This window comes from Thamnophis elegans, chromosome 1 (assembly GCF_009769535.1).
Source record: "Thamnophis elegans isolate rThaEle1 chromosome 1, rThaEle1.pri, whole genome shotgun sequence".
Lineage (NCBI taxonomy): Eukaryota > Metazoa > Chordata > Lepidosauria > Squamata > Colubridae > Thamnophis > Thamnophis elegans.
In genome coordinates, this window is record NC_045541.1 from 26,519,347 (window position 1) to 26,541,272 (window position 21,926).

Sequence of the window (21,926 nt, forward strand, 5' to 3'; positions counted from 1 at the left end):
AATTAAGTCAAACTTTTCCAGGTTCCATGTCTGTGGTTGGGTGATTTGTGACATCAGTTTCCCTCTTTCCCTCTATTCCAAAGTGACCAATGGTTACTCAACCTTTTCTTTACCATGGACCCCCTTTAAATTCTTTTTGTGGCCATGGACCACCAAGACTTAACACAAGATTTAAATTATATTTCTTCAAGACTTTGTGGACTCTTTATGATGACATTGTGCCCCCCCCCGGAGGGGGATCTGCAGATCACCATTTAAGAAGCACTGCAGTAGACTGATTGAGTACCACTATTTGGCAGATCTGCTCTTAGTATATACATATGTGCACATTATACAACACAATGTACACATCCATAAGTCAGCTAGAAAATGAGAAACACATCTTGGGTTCCTTACCAGCCTCACACTGATGAGTTAGGGAGCAAAAGTTCAGCTTTGAAAGGGAGTAAGGGGTTGAAATGTGTTGTCTTCTTCTGTGATAGAATCTACCACTGATAATGACTTGTAATACTCATCTTCCCAATCCAGAAATTTTATTTGACTAAGGAAAATTAAAACAGAATAAAGCATTATAAAGGGCACGTCATATCTCTAGGTATTTTTGTTTAATTGGTACAAGACATGATTGGGTCTGAGTGGAGGAGCAAACATTATTTTGAGGTGAATATCTAACAGAGGCTGGTGAAGAATCTAGCTTTCCTACAGGAACTGAGAGCATAGTATTTCTCACACCAGCAAATCTGCATCAATTCTGGGTGCTTACACAGCACAGTAGAAAGCTCTGGCTTTGATTTATAGCAATTTCAGATTTTAATTAGGTGATCTGTACTCTCAGCTAGGCATGAATCTTCACCATACCACTTGTTAGATGGGAGAATCTTGGGAAACCCCATTTTGATCTCTACTCCAACACACAATATAGATAGAGATAAGATACGTAACCTCTGATTATAGCAGTAAAGAGCATAAGAAACATAAATCACAAGAACAGCTCAGATACTTCTTATTTCATGAAAGATAAAGTTATCAATGGCTTCTATTATCTCCTGAAAGAGGATGCCTCTTTGACACCAGTTGCTGGGAAACACATGTGGAAGAGAGCTACTGTTCCCAAGTTTGGCTTATGGACTTCTTAAAATCTGCTGGTTGGTTTTATGATCTCAGCCACCAGATCTTTTCTTATATCCAGTTAGGTCTGTTCGTGATGTATTTATATATAACATCTTCAAGCACAATAAGACTTTATTCTAAGATTAAAGTTGTTCCTTTGACATCCATGACAACTTCTAAACAATGACAGAAGATCTAATGTGCATACACAGATAATATAACATTTGCTTGTTTGGATAGTTTAAATTTGGTGGACAAGTTCTAGAGAACTATCAGTGGTGCATACATGGATCACATACATGGATTTATTCAACTATACACCATAGGACAAACTTAAAGCACAGTCTATATTTGATACCGCTACTCAGAACTCAAGCTAAATTATATTCAGGTGTTTAGCATGCTTCATTGCCTGGTATGATTCTGGTATTGCCATAAATAATGCAGAGGATATTGCATCATGATTTTCCCTATAAAAAGAGTGGGGGGGGGGAGTCTCTTTATAGTGTGGTCTTTCCCAAGCCTTCAGGTCTTCTGGGCTACACTGTTCATTATTTCCAGCCAGCATGTTCAAAGATGTAGCTCAATATACTTAGCAACATAATGCTTGTCACCATAATAATAAAATGAATGCCATATAAAAAAGCAGCCTTTGCAACAAGAGCCAGGAAAGAATAGCCAAGAACTGCTCTTTGTGGAAACATATGACCTTCCTTCTTATCTTTCCCCCTCCAGCCAGTTTATGCTGTGGATCAGGAGGATTTCTGAATTGCTGTCCCTCCTGTCGTGTCTGGGTTCACAGTCTGCAGGTCTTTACTTTGACAAGATCCACCATTGGCTACTTTTAGCAAATTCATTGTGAAACGAACTGCCTGCATTTTGCTGAGAAGCGTATTCCCCCCCCCAGGAAAGACCAATTCCCCCCTGTGTATACAGCTCACATTAGACACACACTTTCCTTTTGCATCAGTACCAAAATGCCCACAGCTGCTATAAAGAGAAAAGGCTTGCTGTTGATTTTCAGAAATTGCTCTAGAAAGTTTGCGCCTTCCCTGTAATCTCACAAAGGATTTCTTCTGTTTACTGTTACTTAGAACTAAGAAGATGGATATTTACCCAAGTTTTCTTGGCTTCCTTTTGCTCCCTTGATATCCTAGAGTTCCCTGTGGAGAGGGCCAAGAACACACAGTCAAAGCAAAGCAGCAAGTCGTTAATTTTTAATTCAAAGTGATTTTGTGTTGAATGCAAGCAGATGCTGATAATATCAGAAGTCACAGCATAATTTTTTTGATCAAAGGGCTCAAGCGAGCCTGATGAAGCATGCATCTTGCTCGTCTTTGATAAACCACATCAATTATTCACCGTGAAGGCAGACATCCTGACATGAAAGCAACAGATAAAGAGCATAAGCACATGTTCAAGACGAGAGCTGAAGAACTCTGGGGTGGGGAGAGGGCACTGGGGGTGGGTGGGTGGGGCTGGTAGGCTTAGAACAGGTATTAATACCAGAATTATTAATGGGAAACAAAGACAGTAAAACAGCTGTACGGCCACTTTGAACTTACATTTAACTGGTTATAATATATGTTGTCCTCAGGGCTATTCAGCACTTTGGGCTGCTGACATCTTCGCCGGGCTGGTTTCTGCTTCTGTTCTAAGCAGTTTTCTGAAGGTAAAAAGAGATAGTGCAGTTTTTAGGTCTTGGCAGGGCCAGGTACTGCAAGCAACTTTTTATTGGGGAGTCAAACATAATTCTTTCTTCTGTTATACACAGTTCTGAATTTACTAACTTTGGTCATTTCCCCATGTCAGTAGAAATGTAAGGATACTGGATACATTGGAAATGTTTTTTTAAAAAAAACAACAACATTAATTTGCTGTATTCTGTATTGAGATATTTGGAGCAAAACACACACGTGCATCTTTGAATGACGGGATAAGAACTATAAATAATCTTGGTACTTATTAAGGAGTAAGCTATGATATCTGTCATCCCAGACAAAGAAATGAAACTGAAGCAGATACAAAGAAGGCATGTGTTTCTAGCTCGGTAAGAATGCGATGAATAAAGCTTCAGCTGGTAGAAATTGTGGCCTTGTGGGCAACCTTGGGCACCCAAAGAATGTAATACCTCTACTGGGTGCTGCTCTGCTTCCAAATCCAATTCAAAATGCCGGTTATAAGCTTTAAAAATCTTACATGGCATAGGGTCAGGTTACATGAGTTCGCCCTACCCAGGCGGACAGCAAAGGTGTGTTGCGGATCCTGTCAGCAAATGAATTCTGATTGGCCAGGTCCAGGAAGAGAGCCTTCTCTGACGTTGCCCACACCCTGTGGAAACACTCCCCCTGGAGGGGATGTTGGCCTTCAATATCTCTTGGCCTTCAATAAAGGCATAAAATCAAGACTCTGTGCTCTTCTTAAATATGATAAATAATAAATAAATGCATAACAGTTGCTTTTCAGTATTTTGGAATCACACCTCTGAGAACTTCATAGCTTTACTACCGTGTTTCCCCGAAAATACGACCTGCCCTGAAACTAACGCCTTGCCACATTTTTTGCATGGACAAAAATATAAGCCCGCCCCAAAAATAAGCCCCCTGGACAACCCCCCCTCCGGCCAGGTAGAGCACCGCTCACTGACCTAGCGTTATCCTGAAAGCGCCAAGCCGTGGGAGCCGGGGGGGAAAGGCAGTTACGTGCCTTGGCGCCTTAGGGATACCGCTAGGTTGGGGAGTGACATTCTGCCTGGCCGGAGGGGGGAGTTGCTGGGTGGCTGCTCCCTTGCGAACTGGTTCCCAAAGAGCCAGGCACAGCCTCAGGAGCGAAGCAGCCATAAGGTGACCATGCTCACAAGCAGCCGCCCGGCAAACCCCCTCTCCAGCCAGGCAGAGTGCCATTCACTGACCTAGGGGGTATTCCTAAGGCGCCAAGGCATGTGGCACTCTGTCCCGCTCTCCAGCTCCCGCTGCTTGGCACATTCGGGGTCAGTGCATGGAGCTCTACCTGGCTGGAGAGGGAGGTTGCCCAAGCGCCTGTTCCGCCCCCGCCGCACTCCAAGCATAACTTCTTCTCCAGCTTCCAAACTCCAAAACTCGGCTGCTGAGTCTTCCAGCAGCAGCCGCTCTAGGAGTGCGCTCTATGGTTGTGGGCTGGCTGCTGGAAGACTCTGCCTGGCTGGAGAGGGGGTTTGCTGGGCGGTTGCTCATGAGTGTGGTCACCTCATGGCTGCTTTGCCCCTGAGGCTGTGCCCGGCTCTTTGAGAGCCAGTTCGCAAGGAAGCAGCTGCCTGGCATCCCCAAAACAATAAGCCCTCCCCCTATAATAAGCCCAAGGCCATATTTTGTGGGGCAAAAGAAAATAAGATCCTGTCTTATTTTCGGGGAAACACGGTACTATATTCTGAAACAGTGAGATATTGGAAAATTAACACTATGTGCAATTTGAACTGGCAGTACAAAAATACATTCTAAAGGTTGCTATCAGGGTTCCAAATAGCATCCAAAATTAAATCAGATTCCGAGGCAAAGGATTTCTCAAAGTTCCAATTTATTAAGAGAGCCATGTTGGCACTTCTAGGAAAACCTGATTCTGAAAGCTTCCCAGTTTTTCCACCCAGTTGAAAGTTCAAGATCTTGCCTCCATACCCACAAGTCTATCACATGGTCCAATCTCCCACTGCGACGCTGGCAGTTCCACCCATCCAGTTCTGGCCAGGTACAGAGACAAAGGATGACCTTGGCTTTCTAGAAAGAATTTTGTTATGGCTCCATACCATCCAACTCCGTAATATCCTCCCTCCCATTTCCCCACAATAGAAAATGCATAGTAGAATAATAGTAAGTGTGGCAGGCCTAACATCCAAAAGAAAAATGACTGCAGGCCTGACAGTTGCTTTCTGCTCCTTTTTTTAAAAAAATAAAATGTTTTAAAACTAACTCTGGAGCAGTATAACAATTAATTAAGAAAGTGGCATTTCAAGAAATGGCAATAAGAGTGGCAGACAAAAATTGTGTTGCTGGATCAAAGGAATGATTTTTGCAGCAATCAATTTCAAATACCGAAATTAGAACATGGCGATGTTGCCCATTTATTGTTTGATTTCACAGATAAACTGTTTTTAAATGTAAAGGGAAAAAATGTAAAGTGAAGTGGCTGAGTTATAAATACCAACAGAAAGACACCTATGGGTAAGACACAGCAGTTTTAGTCAATTCAATGCAATTGAGTCAATTCCTTAAAAATATGCTGCACACATTTTGAAGCATTTCTGAATCATTTTCAAAGCATGCAAAGTCCTATTGTTTTGTTCCTTCTAAACTTCAATGTTAATTCATACAAATGTCAGTAAATGGAATTGCTGCAGTATAGTAAAGTGTCTATTCTTTTTAAAAAGTAGACATGAACTGGAGTTCTTCTTCCACATCAGTGATTCCCAATCTTGCAACTTCCAAGTCCCAGAGTTCCCTTGCCTTCATAGCTATAGCTGAGAATTCTGGGAGTTGAAGTCCCACCACCACCTGGTCAGAACCTATCCTCCATCTGTCCCCTCCCCTGCCCCCCATCACAACGGATGAAGTTTCTTGGATGAGAAACTAAATTTCTTCTTCTTCCTCAAGGAAAAAACTGTCCAGTCGCCTTTTGAAAAAGCACTTTTGAGACAGGTATGACCTGGATAACTGGACTCTCCACAGTCATACAAAGAGACATCTTAATGGATTTTATCTCCTAGTTCCCTGATGGCGAACCTATGGCATGGGTGCCAGAGGTGGTATGCAGAACCCTCTCTGTGGGCATGTGCACCGTCGCCAGCTGCTCTTCTAATTTCTGATGCGCACTTGCATGCCAGCCAGCTGGTCTTTGTGGGCACTGGAGTGCTGAAAAACAGCCTGGAACTGCCCCCCCCCCCCAAATGGCCTGAAAATGGCCCAGAAAATGGCCTGAAAACAGTCCGAAAAATGGCCTGAAAACAGCCCAGAAAATGGCCTGAAAACAGCCTGAAGAATGCCCCAGAAAACGGCCTGAAAAATGGCCAAAAACAGTCAAAAAACAGGCCAGCTGGTCTTCAGGTTTCCGGTGTTCTGGGCATGCAAAGACCAGTTGGCCAGTGCGCATGCGCATGCCGGAAACCCAAAGAGAAGCTGGCAGGTAAACGCATGTGCGCTTCGGGGTTCTGGGGTTCTGGTGCGTGCATATGTACGTGTATGCACATGCTTTTCGGTTTGGGCACGGTGCCAAAAAGGTTTGCCATCACTGTCCTAGTTCAAACTCAAATAGCTGTCCATCCTCTACTTGAACACCTCCAAAGAAAGGGGAGCTCATCCCAGCCCACTACAGGATGTGCATCACTCTGAATAATGGTTCCGGGGTCAAGATATGGCTATTCTTAGCAAACCTTTGCACTGAATTTTATTACTGAACTCCATCATTTTTTATTTTTTTATTAGCAGATTTTTAAATTATTTTTTCCCTTCTACAACACATTAGTCATTATATCAACATTGTTGTATCATTAAATCAGTACATGTATATAATATTTCGCTTCTATATTTACACACTTTTATTCACAGTTATATATATATATATATATATATATATATATATATATATTATATATATATTATATATATATATATTGTTTTTTGACTTAATTTTATTCTTGTTTTGCAGCCATTTGTACCAATTGTTCCAAATTTCATAATATTCCGACTCTTCTTTATCTTTTAATTTCAGTGTTAATTTGTCCATCTCTGCTCAATCCAAAGGTTTTTTTTATCACTAATTTGTCCCAGGGGATATTATTTTGTTTCCAGCATTGGGGTCCAATCATTTTTTAAACTTCATTGTCAACTTTCAAGATGTGACTAAAGAAAAAGCATTATATAAATATATTGAATAAAAAATAATAACTTGCACTTCGTGTAAATGTCTCCTGTGTGACATAACTGTGCAAATCAGCACAGCAAACCATATGACATCCTGTGAATATCCAACAGGTGCTTTGCAGCTACATTCCAAGTAGGATCCTAAAATCCAAAAGTCAATCGCCAAATTGTTATAAATAAAATTAGCATTTGTTGAAACCTTCTCTGCTCATTTCTCTGTTTTGCAACTGTTGCTGTCATTTTGTGAGCAATGTTTTTTTGATATCAAAATGATAAACTGAGAGCAGAAAGCACTTTTCTCATTCTGATAGAGGTTTGGACCTAATCATACATCTCAATGGCCATGATGAGGAATTCAAATCCAAAGTAGATAATGCTTTCTGCAGTGATATTTGGTGAGTAAAGGTAATATCACCAAGAGAAGGCGCAGGATTGCCACTGTTAGTTAATTTTATCCTTATTTTGCTGTATTTGCAGCTTCTTAACAAAATTACAAAGATGTCACACACCCACTTCTCTGAATAGGAAATTTTGATTCAGCTATAAAAGCACTGCAGTTTTTTTAAATTCCTTTAAGGCTTATTGCTTTAAGATTATAGTGAAGAGATTTACGCTAAAGCTTTAAGCTGAAATTTTGCTTAGTAGACTGAGACATTTCTGTATGATAACATGTTAAAAATAAAAATTTAAATATAACTTTGAGAAAGATTCTGTCTCTTCTACCAAAATGTAATAAAAGTTATAAGAATGACAACTTATTGGATAGCAAATAGGAGCAGGAGAAATAAAAAAGAATTAGAATTAGATATCAATACTACAATACAGTAGTGTTGATATTAACTCTTGTTAATATTCAAGTTGTAATATTCAAGTTGTAATATTCAATTACTTTATTCCTTATTTAGCCCGTTTACAGACCAAGAGATTCCTACCCCCATTTTGGCAGTGTTTGAATAACAACTTGAATTCAGTCATAAAAGACCAGCATTTTATTACTTTAAATTAGTCATTATCCAATTTAATTATTGGAAACATCTTCCTAATAGTCTTATGTCAATGAAAGGGATAATATACCTTCTTTTTAAAACCCTCAGGTATTGTAGCAGAATGCATTTCTTCTTTTTGATAGTATAATATTGACAAATTACATTACAGGTAGGAAACAATTGACAGGGGAAAATTGTATTTCCTGAAGAATAAAAGAATATCAGGACATGTCATATTTTCAAAACAGACATGCTTTTTCTGTATCTTGCATACTAAACTAACAACTTTATATTTGGGTAAGTGTAATTATACACACAAGAAATTTGTCTCCGGTGCAGAAGCTCTCATTGTACATGCAAAGCAACAAAATAATGATAATCACAACAATAATAGTAAGAATAAGACGGAATAAGAAAGACAATAAGAAGGATAAATAATAAAACTACATCCCTACTACATGGGTAAATATGCTTAAGCATAAAACAGTACTGTGGGAATTAGGCATTCAGCAGAGTAATGACCCAAGGGGGGGGGGGAAATCTGCGTCTAGCTGTTTGGCTTTCAATGCCCTTTAGGGGCGTCCCAAAACTAGGAGTTGAAACAGTTTATGTCCAGGATGTGTGGGGTCTACAGGTATCTTCTCAGCCCTTCCTTTAACCCAAATAATAGACAGGTCTTCTGTGGAAAGCAATTATTCTTTCTGCAGTCTTAACTATTTGTTGGAGTCTGTACCTGTCCTGTTTGGTTCTATACCAAAGCAGACAGTTATAGAAGTACAAATGACAGACTCAATAATTCACCTGTAAAACTGTACCAACAGCTCTTGGGGCAGTCAGAACTTCCTGAGCTGACTCAGGAAGAACATTCTTGGTTGTACCTTTTTAATGATGGTTCTAATATTAAGTGTCCATTTCAAGTCCTGGGAGATTATAGTACCCAAATATTTGAAGGACTTCACTGCTGACACTGAGCTGTTGAATATGTAAGAGGTGGTAAAATGGAAGGGCTCCTCCTACAATCCACTCTCATCTCTATAGTTTTAAGTGTATTCAGCTCCAGATAGTTACAACTACATCACAGGACCAGTTATTCAACCTCCCATCTATATGCAGACTCATCATATATATATATTTTAGTCAAAGCACCTGGTATGCCCAAATATGGGTGGGAGCATACTGCCATATTTGGGCATACCAGGTGCTTTGACTAAACACTTAATCATTCCCCTGGCTCAGCTGATAAGGGAGGAGAGCTTGTGGCTTAGAGGTTAATATAACTGCCTAATGTGTATAAACAGCCCAAGTTCGAATCCCAGTAAGGGTATGGCTAGCTTATGAGAGCTAAATAGCTTGAAATAGATCTACACTAGTCTCCCTTCATTTATTTATCAGCAAATATATGTATGTATGTATGTAAAAATTTGAGGTGGTTTTATATCAGTGAATGATCATAATATGTTATGGTCCAGAAACTATCATGAGATGCTATTTTAAAGGTATTTATTAAATTTAGGAACTAATGGTATTAATTGATATGTATTTATACCTAAAGTATAAAATCCATAACATTACAATATTGTGTGTTGCATGTAAAATCAAAGCAACAAACATTACGAACACTGTTATAATTTGAAATTGAAAAGCAGCATCCAAAGGACCTTTTAGAACCTTTAAAGAAGAATCAATTCTGAGGAGTAGAAGCAAGATGGGAGCATATTCAGAGGTGGCTCTTTTGACCCATGGAAAAACTTAGTCACCTGACTGCATGGTAAATTATTGAATATACAACATGAATCTTAGTCAATTTATTCAAACAACTAAATGGTCTTCTACTCAGGATTCAGAAGATCAGCAATATCAGTTTGAACTAATATTTCAGAAATAGCATTAGCACTTAGACTTAAATACTGTTTACAGTGCTTTAGAGCCCTCTCTGAGCAGTTTACAGGGTCAGCTCATTGGACCCCAACAATTTGGGTCCTCATACAAACTGGCAATTTTTCCTGACAGACCTTGCATTTCTTTATCCAAATGTATAAATTCTCTCTCTCAGCCTCTGAATCAGCAGTTCAGTTTAAACTGAATCAGTTTCGCCTTGGCTTCAAACTCAAATTAGCTCCACGATTCTACGATTCCACAACTAACCATTCAGCAGCCTTCTACGATCCTATGAGAAAAATAATCTTTTTCTTAACTATACTATTTTTCCTCACTCTTAGCAGATGTAATCTATTCTGATTTTAATATTCACACACACACACACACCAATCTCAGAAAACAGCAATTGTGTGGATGAATCCAGAAGTGGTGAGATGCTGAGGTGGGTATCTAATTAGATTAGATTCATCAGTCAGTTCCTAATTGATTGATTATGAGCCATCAAGTTGGAGTTGACTTTCAGTTGATTTTCTCCATGACAATCTGTCCCTACCCTGGTCTTTCAGGTCTTCTAGTGGCACGCTTTCAGGTCTTCTAGTGGCATTGAAATTGACTCCTTCTTTGTTGTTGATTGTTTCTTCTCTTTCCTTCCATCATTCCTAGCATTAGAATTCTTTATTAACCAAGTATGATTGGACACATAAGGAATTTGTCTTTGGTGCATATGCTCTCAATGTACATAAAGAGAATACATTGAATTAATCAAGAATAAACAGATACAACACTTAGTGATAGTCAAGGTTACTAATAAACTAGCATTACAGCCTTCACATAATGCATCCAAAGGAGGAAAAATACAATCTTCAAGGTTATTAATGCCTTGAGTGACAACTCTAATTGATTTCTCTGATGATCCATTTTGTTTTCTTGGTTGTTCATGACATTCATCAAGCATTCAATAGTCAATTTAGATGGTCCTATAATGAACCAAACCCACACTGAGTAGTCAATATGACTGTGACAAACTTGAAAAGAAGTAATCTTCCTGGTGGGATGTGGATTTGAGCTTTTCATCAGAGACTTTTCTTTTCTTTCTGACCTCAGATTCAAGGTCTTGCAGTTCTCTGCTAGACTCTTTTCCCAAATGCTTATGAATCTATCTGGGTGATTTAAAAGGAGGACTTTTTGATCCAGACAGGAAAGAAAAAGAAAAGGAACAGACATCAGAATAACATATAATCATTATTTAATTGTTATTTGTGAATCTCACATTTCATTTTTCCCCACTGAATTTGTTGTAGGAAGAGAGAAGCTGTTCTATAGAAAGATTCCTGATTCACCAGAATACCAGTATCTTTTGTGCATTTATTTGCTTAGCCCATTACTTAAACTGGACCTTGAGTGCTTGAGTGATTCAGAATTTGTGTAGGCATCAGAGATATTGTTTATTTTTATCTCCTTTAAGTATCCCAGACAGCACATGACCAAACTGAGAGCAGTCCCTGGGGATGATATTTTGGCTTTTCTCAGCAACACCATTCTATAGGAACAGAGAGGGAAAAGAAAGGAAATACAGCATTCAAACTCCTGTGACCTGCTGATGAAAGATGCCCCTTAGGTTCCTTCTGCCCCTTGCTTGCTTTATTCTTCTCCTGTTTCCCCCTCCAGCATCCCTTTCCTTTTCCCTCTCTCCTGTACCCTCTTCCTTCCATTTTGTGCAAAATGGACTTTTCGTGTCTGCTGTCCTATTTCATTTTCTACTCTCAGAAGCTGGCAAAGCCCATCATTAATCCTTTACGTTCACCTGCCTTTTCTTGTCTTTGAATATCATTCTCCCAGCTTTAAAGAATGGAAATTGGGAAGAGAATAAAGTATGGGAAGAATTTAAGTTTTTCTTTCTTTCTTTCAAGAGAAGGCCATGTATCTCTCAACTGAGCTTAAAACTGAGGTTGGAAGAGAATCAGCTACAGCATAGCTTCTTTTTTGTGGAGCAGCAGGCTTAAATGTAGACCTGCCTCAGGATGGGAAAACTAGTAAACACCTCTTAAGAATCAATGGGTAGCGTACATTGAAACTCCAGAATTGGAAAGGTTGGATAACAGTCTAAGAAAGGAAGAAATAATGAAAAAGTACCACATCCTAGAGGGGTATACACCTGCAAAACAAAGTTCTGGAAACTTCAATTTGTGCCGAATGCAATTTTCAAATTGTTGGTTGATATTTATTTCCTATAAGCCTATCATACAATATTAGCAAGTATTAACAGGCATCTGATGTTTCTAAGACAAGTCAAGTTTTTAGATCTGTCTCAAACCAACTTGTACTTTCAGCCTTTGAAGTCCAAAGTGCCTGCAGAACTAACTTTCTCCTAATGAATTTCTCAGTTCCAATCCCATCTCTCATGCTACTTTGAATGCATTATGACTTGGTAATAGTTTCAGGTCAAAACAGCAGAAGCATGTATGGAGAAGGGAAGAATAATGACATAATAATTTAATTATATATATATATATATATATATATTATATAGTGAAAGGTCCAAAGTTACTGATTAACAAAAATACTCCTCCACTATGTGCTTATACAGACATTTTGTGACAAAAACATTCAATATATACATTCATTTATTAAAAATAAGGAAAAGGTATAAAGTAACTTGTGGCAGCAAAAAAAAAAATAAGTGTTGGGCCTTGTGGTTTAAGTAGGACAGGGAAAAACAGCAGATACACTGATCTGGGAAAATATCTGGTCAGATATATATAATTTTTTAAAAAATGGAGTAAATCACTGCACATTAGCAATCCAAACCTCACATAGCAGATCAGAAAGCTGTATTAATTTTCTCTTTGATATTAAATTCTGTAACTGCATTTCAGTTCAAATGACACCCCCCCCAAAAAATTCTCGAATAAAGCATATTTTCCATTTTTATACTTTGACGCAATAGACTTTGACACAATTTTCACTTAGGGAATAAGGATTCTATTATTACAGACAAAAAGATATCCATACCCCTTTCATAAATAATCAACTCTCCCAACACCTAAAAGTTTGCAAGAAAATCATTTGGAACTATTAATCTACTTACCTCAAGATTATTACAGTGAGTTCTTTGGATTAGTTTATCTTATCCCCATCCGCTTTTATCCTAAGAAGACTTCCAAAAACCTGACAATGTCAGTTGGAGGGAGGATGTTACAAATAAAGACCTGAAGTTTGGTGAAAAGCCACTAGTTTATTTACTAGGGTGATTATGGGGCAGTGGTGGGTTTCAAAAATAATTGGAACCTACTCTGTGGGTATGGCTTCCTTTGTGGGAGTGGCTTGCCACCCATGTGACAAGAAAAAACCCGGGTCACTTAACAGCAGGCAGAATCAGCAGCACTCCGATGCGATGGATCCTCGTCGCGATGGATGGAAGCAACAGGGAGCAGGCAGGCAGAGAGGCAGCAGGAACAGGTAAGACACTAAGCAGGTCACCTGGCAGGCTTAGCCAGCCAGGTGAGGCTGGAGAGAGGGGGGCGGGGGGCTTCCCTTGTGAAAGCTAGGCTGCCTTCGCCGCCAGCCTACGGCTTTCGCTAGGGAAGGCCTGAAGACCTACCCTTGCGAAAGCTAGGCTGCCATCGCTACCGCCAGCTTTTGCTAGGCCAAACTAGGCCACCGCCCCCCACCTGCCTTCGGCTGCGTGGCTGCTACCGCGTGGCTGCTACCGCCCCCCGGTTTCAGCCGCCACTGTGCCGCTACCACCCCCCACCCGCCTTCGGCCGCGTGGGGTACGCCAGCCTGTGGCTTTTGCGAGGGAAGGCCTGAAGCTAGGCTGCTACCGCCCCCCGGCTTCGGCCATGTGGCATATGCCAGCTCGCGGCTTTTGTGAGGGAAGGCCTGAAGGCCTTCTCTCGTGAAAGCTGGCCCGCCGCTGCCCACCCGAAGCCTCCTGAGTCCCGCCGCTGGGGCTTAGTTGCTTACCTGAGGGGGAAGCAGCAAGCTCCTGGAAGGCGAAGGGAGTTTTCAAATGGAGGTCAAGCATGAAGCTTTTAAACGCTTCACCTCCAGCCCACTCACTGATTGGCTGGACTCCAAACAATCAGTGAGCAGCAGGCTGGGCTAGCTTAGTGCAGATGGGCGGGGGAGCAAACAAGTGAGCTGCGACGCGCCGGCAAGGAGGCTTTGCAGCGACAAGGGCCAGGACCGGTACTGGCGTTCCTGGAAGTTAATTACTTCTGGGTTCACCGACCAACCGGTTCGCAAGGACTGGCAAGGACCGATAGGAACCCACCCCTATTATGGGGGGATATTTATATACCTGTGCCTGAGGCTCTTGAATTTTTTTTTAACAATAAATGTTCCACACATCATAGGATGGAGAATTATTCAGAAGCTGCTTCTTGTTTTCTATACTTCCTGCACTGATCATTTGACTATATGATATTGCTGGATTGCATGATTACGCCAAGAAATGCCGCCAAGAGGAAATAGTGTCTCTATTTACAGTTTTTGCTGCAAAGCGAAAGAATAGGAAAAGAACCCTGGCTTCCTTGCATATTTTGAAATATGAGCTGAATTATTTTACCCCCTGCTGGTTTTTATCCTGCTTTGGGTTCTACTGGGAGCCCAAAGGAACCAGATTGCCTCCTAGCAAAGTAAACTGAAAAATTATTTCATATACTGAATTATAAGATATTGTTTAATCCTTAAGACACTTCAGAGAATGATACTGGAAATATCCCCAAGGGCTGTATGCTTCAGGGTTTAAATTGCCATTCCTTCTGAATAATCTACACTAATTAAAAGCTGGGAGGGGAATAGGAGAGAGGGAAAATACTTGAAGAATGTTACTTTTAAATATTCAAGCATTAGAAAATTAGAACCAAGAAATGGAGAGGAGGGGGTAACCCAAATTAATAGGACCATTTAAAAGTTTTCATTAATAATTAAGAAAATAAACACACACAGAAAGCACACACACACAGACACACACACACACACACAGACAGACACACACAGCAAACATAAAATGAAAATGTAATCTTTAATTATTGGCAAATATTAGCACAGACTCCAGGGAGCTCATCACAACATTGCAAGGTCCAGGTTCATGAAAATTTAAGCAATGTTGAAAGTTATGTTAATCTGTCCTTTGTTTTTTCTCCTACAATCTAATTTATTTCTAAGTACTTAAAAACCAAAGTAAAACATATTGATCATACCTTATGTAATGCATGTTAGTAACTTGAAGAGAAGACTTTTGTGCAGATAAATAAAAAATATTCTCCTTTGATAAAGTCCTTTTCAACTGTATTTTACTTTCCCAGGCCTCATTTTTCCACTTGAAGTCTCAATTTGGTAACTAATAAATGCTTTTCTGGCTATTATGCCAGTTAATGGATGTATTATCCCAATTCCAAAGAGGAAAATATATTTAGATATTAGTGTACAATTGCTAGTAAAATGTAGACTTCGATAGCCAGATTTCATTTTTACAGAAATAAAATCAGAAGCTTTGTTTAGAATTAAGGTGTACCTTTGAAGTCATAATTAGAATCCTTAAGTATAATAATACACTGGTTTTCTTAAACAATCACAGTTCAGAAGATGTTGGATAGTCAGATTATTTCTTTGCCTTAAAAAATTCCCAAGAAGAACAAATAATTTGCATAACAATATTATTCTGAATACTATTTGTAAGTTATACAGAAAACACGAAAACTAGAGTTAATTTTAATTCAAAACTCACAATACTTTATTATTTATTATTTACTTGTTAGTAAACTGTGACTATTACTAAGCGTTGTATCTTATGATTCTTGATGAATGTATTCCATTTTATTTTTCTTTATGTACTCTGAGAGCATATGCACCAAAGACAAATTCCTTGTATCCAATCACACTTGGGCAATAAAGAATTCTATTCTATTCTATTCTATTCTATTCTATTCTATTCTATTCTATTCGATTCGATTCGATTCTATTCTATTCTATTCTATTCTATTCTATTCTACTTACTCTACTCTATTCTATTCTATTTATTCCTTTCCCTGGGCTCAACAAATATAAAAACAATTACTGTACAGTGTCAGCTGTTTGAGTCACCAACAGCTGAAGATGTTCAAGCAGCAGCAACAACAAAACCCTACCTTTAATATATGGACTCTTTAAAGCAAGTTCATCTTTTTGGACATACACTGAAGCCTGAAAAAAGGGCTTTAATGAATAACGCTTTTGTGATGTCCAAATTTCTCGAGTCATTTTCAAAGTATGCACAACGCCATTCCCTGTTCCCAAACAGCATATTGTGAGAGATGTGATATTGTGAAGTGGAAGATTGTTAAAGAACCTGAATTTCTGCTCCACTGAGGATCTTATCTACTAGCTCTTTGAGGAGCCACTGTTCCAAATGAGCCATCTTCCTAGGAGTCTATACTGGAGAAGGCATAATTATTGTACCCCACATGATTTGAGCTTTCAAGTCTCCTCAATGCAGAACTATCCAAGACTTTCTTGGATGCAGAAGATCTGTGCATCTTAAGATGATTCACACTTCTGGGCTTCTTGCCATCTGGCTATGCCGATTCTAATGACTCATGGAAAACACAAAGCACAGACTTGAAGGTGGGTCATCCTTGCTCCTTCACTCATTATTTGGAATATGAAATGAACCTCAAAGTTTAATTCCGTTGAATGCAGATAAAAAGTGAGGATCATCTAGCATATATTTAGCATATGATTATTACCGCCTTGTTTGAGGATTTAACATTAAAAGCGACCTTTTCATTACAACTTCCAACATCATCCCAGGACAGATAATGTTGAAGGATTTCCCTTTTTTTAAGGGCATTCTGACTTTTTAATCACTTTGGTTTCTTGCAACAGCAGCCAATTATGGCATTGTTTAGTCAGATGGAATTTGAATTTGAATTTGAATTTACTTTATTTGTATGCCGCCCTTTTCCCTGAAAGGGACTCAGGGCGGCTCACAATTCAAGGGAGGGGATACAAAAAGTTACAAAACATAAAGACCATACAGAGCTAAAAAACACAACAATCATACCATTCGAAGTGGGGCTGCAAGTCTTTAGCCCCAGGCCTGCCGGAACAGCCAGGTTTTAAGGGCTATGCGGAAGGCCTGGAATCTCCACGGGGAGTTCGTTCCACAGGGTCGGAGCAGCCACAGAGAAGGCCCTCCTCCAGGTAGTCGCCAGTTGACACTGGGCGGCTGATGGAATTCGGAGGAGGCCTAGTCTGTGGGATCTTATTGGTCTAGTGGAGGTAATTGGCAGTAGGCGGTCTCTCAAGTACCCAGATCCAATACCATGAAGGGCTTTGTAGGTGACAACTAGCACCTTGAAGCAAATCCGGAGATCAAAAGGCAGCCAGTGCAGCTCGCGGAGGATAGGTGTTACGTGGGTGAATCGAGGTGCACCCACGATCGCTCGCACGGCTGCATTCTGGACAAGCTGAAGTCGCCGAATACTCTTCAAGGGCAGCCCCATGTAGAGCACGTTGCAGTACTCCAGCCTAGAGGTCACAAGGGCACGAGTGACTGTTGTGAGAACCTCCCGGTTCAGGTAGGGATGCAACTGGTGCACCAGGCGAACCTGGGCAAATGCCCCCCTGGTCACAGCTGACAAATGGATGGAATATGTTCTTAGAGTCAAAAAATGCTAAGAAATTCATTAGGGTAGTTGCTTTGATGTCATGTGGATTCCAGAACTTCTAGCACAATTATAAATGGGAGAGCTGCCTTTTGTTTATAACTTCTAAGACGAACCTTCTCAATCTTCCTGCACACATGCTCTCTGAAAACAGAAGTCATGCATTTCCCTCTGCAGAGTTTCATGACGTATGGTTTTATTTTCAACACTGTAATTTTGGGTGGAACCACATGGTTTAAATTTACAAGGCACACTAAACAGATCATACACTTTTCAAGATGGGTGTTTCAAGGGGTGTTTTTTTTTTTTTTTGGTTCTTTTTAGGTTGTCTCGTGAATTATATTTATTACCAGTTGTTAAGGTGCCACAGTATGATTCCCTTTTGTCCCTATTGTTTTAATACTATCCCTGCCACCCTTCTTTAGCTGGGTGCATATTGTAGTGAACTCTCCCACATGGGATAGCACAAGACAGAAATAATAGGAAACCACACTCTTTTTTAAAGCAGCTTTTAAGGTCTGTTAAGTTGGGTTCCTTTGAAATGAAAGATTAATGGTATGGGGGAGGATCATGACATTTTTTCTGATTCACATACATTCATACATACCTAATACTTTCCCATGTATGATACATGCAGACACCCATTCTGATATCTATTTGTCATATGGTCTGCCATAAAGACTCAACAGCATGGGTAACTACACACTCAACCTCAATACATAAATGAAGGCACTTATGCAAAGTAATCAGATTCTTCTAAAACAAATTTCAGCTTAAGGGAAATTCGGGATGGGCTAACTCTTCTTCCTAAAACTGTGACCCATCACTTCCTAATCCAACATTTGTTTGGTGTATTACAAATAATCTTGGACAATATCCTGTTTCTAGAGAAGGCAGCCCTAAACTTTATCATAGAACAGGTGCGTGTGGGGATGGGTGGGTGAGAGAGAGAGGGGGGGAGCCTGGAATGGTAGTGATAGTTCACAAATAAGAAAGGGGAAGCTCTACCTTTCAGAAGTGACACCTTCCCCTTCCCAGACCTCCCACTCCATTCACTCTCTGCAGGGGTTGGTACATCTTCAATGGGTGTGCTCTTTGCATGCACGCTCCATGCTGCGCTCATGCATGCGCTGGTTGCATGCGCAGTTGACTAGAAAATGTTCTGCGCATGCACAAAAACATGCCAGCAACAGCAGAAGAGACCGGGGAACCAGTTCAGGGGTGTGCCCAGCCTGGGTCACTACCGGTTCTGCGACCCAGGCCAAATCACCACTACCGAACTGGGCCAAACCAGGAGCAACCCACCTCTGACTCCCTAGCTTGGGAATTTTAAAAGGCCACTAATATACTGAAACTAATATAAGTTTTTTTCTTCTTCTTCAAGATTAATTCTGACATGGTCTTTAAGGAGGTGAAGCCATGCATCAGATGTGGAAGTATCCAGCCCACATATTTAATGGCTGACTCAGGATACCCCTATTATGAATCCCACCCCTGCTGTGTATTCTTTAGGGAAGCTCCCAACTCTCAGCTACAGCTTCCTTCACCAGCTGCAATGGTAATTCTTATCTCCTTATAAGTTTGTTTTAAGAATTCAGAAACAATGTGAGTTTTGAGGGCTGCACAAATGCTACATATATAAATAATGTTGATATTTCATAAGTTCATACCAGAATAAGACTGTAATTTCTACATACTGACTAGGATGTAATCCTCATCAAACAGAATGTACGGTTATCATTTCTGGTCTGTAAAAATTTAGATACAAGGTGTGGCAACCCAGGGTTAGAATTGATTGTATCTCTGTGTACCATCTAATGGTTGCCCCACATTTTTACAGTCCAAATTTGACAACTTACTTCTGAATGAATCTGCAGAAGACTGGCTTTTAAATCTAAGCTATTTACGTTGCCACAATATCATTGAAAAACAAAGCATACTGTGATGGACATGAAAAGTAAATAAATTGCTCTTAGGACATAATCTTCATATACGATAAATATAAATGTAAGCATAGAAAATAGATATGTTTAAATATATATGTCATATGAATATATCAGGATCAGTTACAATGGAAAGAAGAAGCACTATATATGCTATTTTGCATTTCCAAACATAAGACAGGATAAATTATTTTGGTATGTGATGACTTGCCTTTTACTACTTTTTAACAATATATTTCACATCTCTCTTGTAATCTACCATGGTACTTGATTGTTATATTGCATGTATTGTAGCACCATCCATAAAAAACCATGTAAGATGTGAAACAGCTTTTCTAGTCCAGGATGGACTATAGGTAAACATAAATCAGTGAGCAGTTTGAGACAAATCTCTACAGTACATTAAGATGTTGTGCTCTTCAGTAAAATAGATGAAAGATTAATGCAAATTTACATGAAAAGTATAATTTTTCATCACCATTTAAAACACGAGAACATGTTGCTGGTGTATCAATAAGAGCCGAGGTGGCGCAGTGGTTAAATGCAGCACTGCAGGCTACTTCAGCTGACTGCAGTTCTGCAGTTCGGCTGTTCAAATCTCACCGGCTCAGAGTTGACTCAGCCTTCCATCCTTCCGAGGTGGGTAAAATGAGGACCCGGATTGTTGTTGGGGGCAATATGCTGACTCTGTAAACCACTTAGAGAGGGCTGAAAGCCCTATGAAGCGGTATATAAGTCTAACTGCTATTGCCATTGCTATCAATACGAAGCAGTAGCAAAGGAAGCTAACAAAACTTTACATTTATATTTAAACAGCATAAATCCCTTTGAAGAATGCCACTATATAGTCCTCTCTATTCAGCACAGTAGTAACGTAGTTAAAGTCGACATATCATCTGCAGATTTTTGCTTTATAAAAGCGTAGCAAGCTACTTATTCCAGCTTCTGCAAAAATAGCTATATGTGTTTATGGTGTCCCTAAATGGCTTTCCATTTTAATGACTTTCTCAGTACTGGTAATTAAATTTCTCTTTCTTGTTTTATTGCTGCTGAAGTGCTGTGTTAGCTTTCTCCAATTTCTGTTTCTAGGTGTTCGTCCAATAACTACTTCATACTACAAAGAAGTAGGCTTAGAATGCACTCTTCGTAAATACTTTACAATTTCCCATTGCTTCACTATTATACTATCCATAGTTATATATTCTGTTTCTGTAATTTGATTTTGTTCAGTAACTTATTTAACTGATATAACTTCAGTAATATATTACATAGCGTCAGCTTCATGTCTGATCTTACAGGGCAGTTATCTCTGCTGTTGACAGACAGCTATCAATCTTGTTGGCATGAAACTTGTATGGGGGAATTATATAGTCTCAGCCTTTCACCTGAATATATAGGCCAATTAATTCTTATAGGGTTCACTCAGTGACAAAACAACCAGTTAAACACACTGATCATCAGAATGTTCTCACCAGTGTTCTTGAATTTTATCAAAATGTTATCAAATGTTAGACTGCAGATTGAGATATATTTATGCATTATGTGTAAACATGGGCTTTTTTAAGAACCCATTTAATGTGTTTCCTTCCACACTAATAGGAGTTTGATTTAATAAGAGTCCTTATCCTCAGAAACTCTGACTATAGACTGGTAAAACCTCTTTCCGACATCTTCTTAACAGGGGCATTTATATGATATCCAAAAATGTCCTGCATTTCCAGATGTGCAAGTCACAGATATAAATATTATATTTGCTATTTTTTAAGAATGTTAATTCTTCATTCACATTCTGGGTTGCCAACTACCTTCACCAAGCCACATAACTGCATAAAACTTTGATTTAGGTATTTTGCTTATCATTTTAGGATAATTTCTTGGTAACGCATTTGCTGTAGCAATAGCTTTCTTTCTCTTATTTGAAATTTGGCTAAAGTTCATCACAAAAAAATCAATTATATTATATAGTTTATTATAAATACATGATACAGTATGTACTGTAGTATATTTCTGTATAACAAAGCATACACTAACATTTGACAATAAAAAAGAATATCTATTGGTAACTCTCTGAATATTTGCAATAAAACAGGAAAGAATTTCTGATACCTATGGAATAAATAAACAGCCACGGGTCTTTAAGTTGCTTAAACAACTAGATTTTTTTCTTTGGAAAAGGTTGCTAGTATTCATTACAAATCCCTTAGTTAACCATATCTTCAAAGACTCTCTATTCAAATATTTCCAACCACGTCTATCTGCTTTAATCACTATTTTTATCTAGCTCTAGATGATGGATTATTTTGTTTTAATACAAAGATTCTACAAGCCTGATATGTTTCCAACCTGATAAATAGTAAACTGTAAACATGCAGTTAATGAATTCAGTTTGACCTATACTGGCTTACATTTATGAAAGCTATTCCATGTCACACATAGATTTTCTAATTTCATTTCTAAGGTTCACCTTTA

The 21,926-nt window shown here is 39.2% G+C and overlaps 1 protein-coding gene across 1 annotated transcript in view; it reads right to left on the minus strand.

Moving 5' to 3' along the window:
- Positions 1-429: 429 nt before the first annotated feature.
- Positions 430-21,926, minus strand: part of MYO3B (myosin IIIB) — a 261,296-nt gene continuing 239,799 nt past the window's right edge. The window contains 4 exon segments of the mRNA XM_032238384.1: positions 430-541; positions 2,227-2,273; positions 2,676-2,776; positions 18,785-18,794. Coding sequence (XP_032094275.1) covers positions 430-541; positions 2,227-2,273; positions 2,676-2,776; positions 18,785-18,794 — 270 coding nt within the window.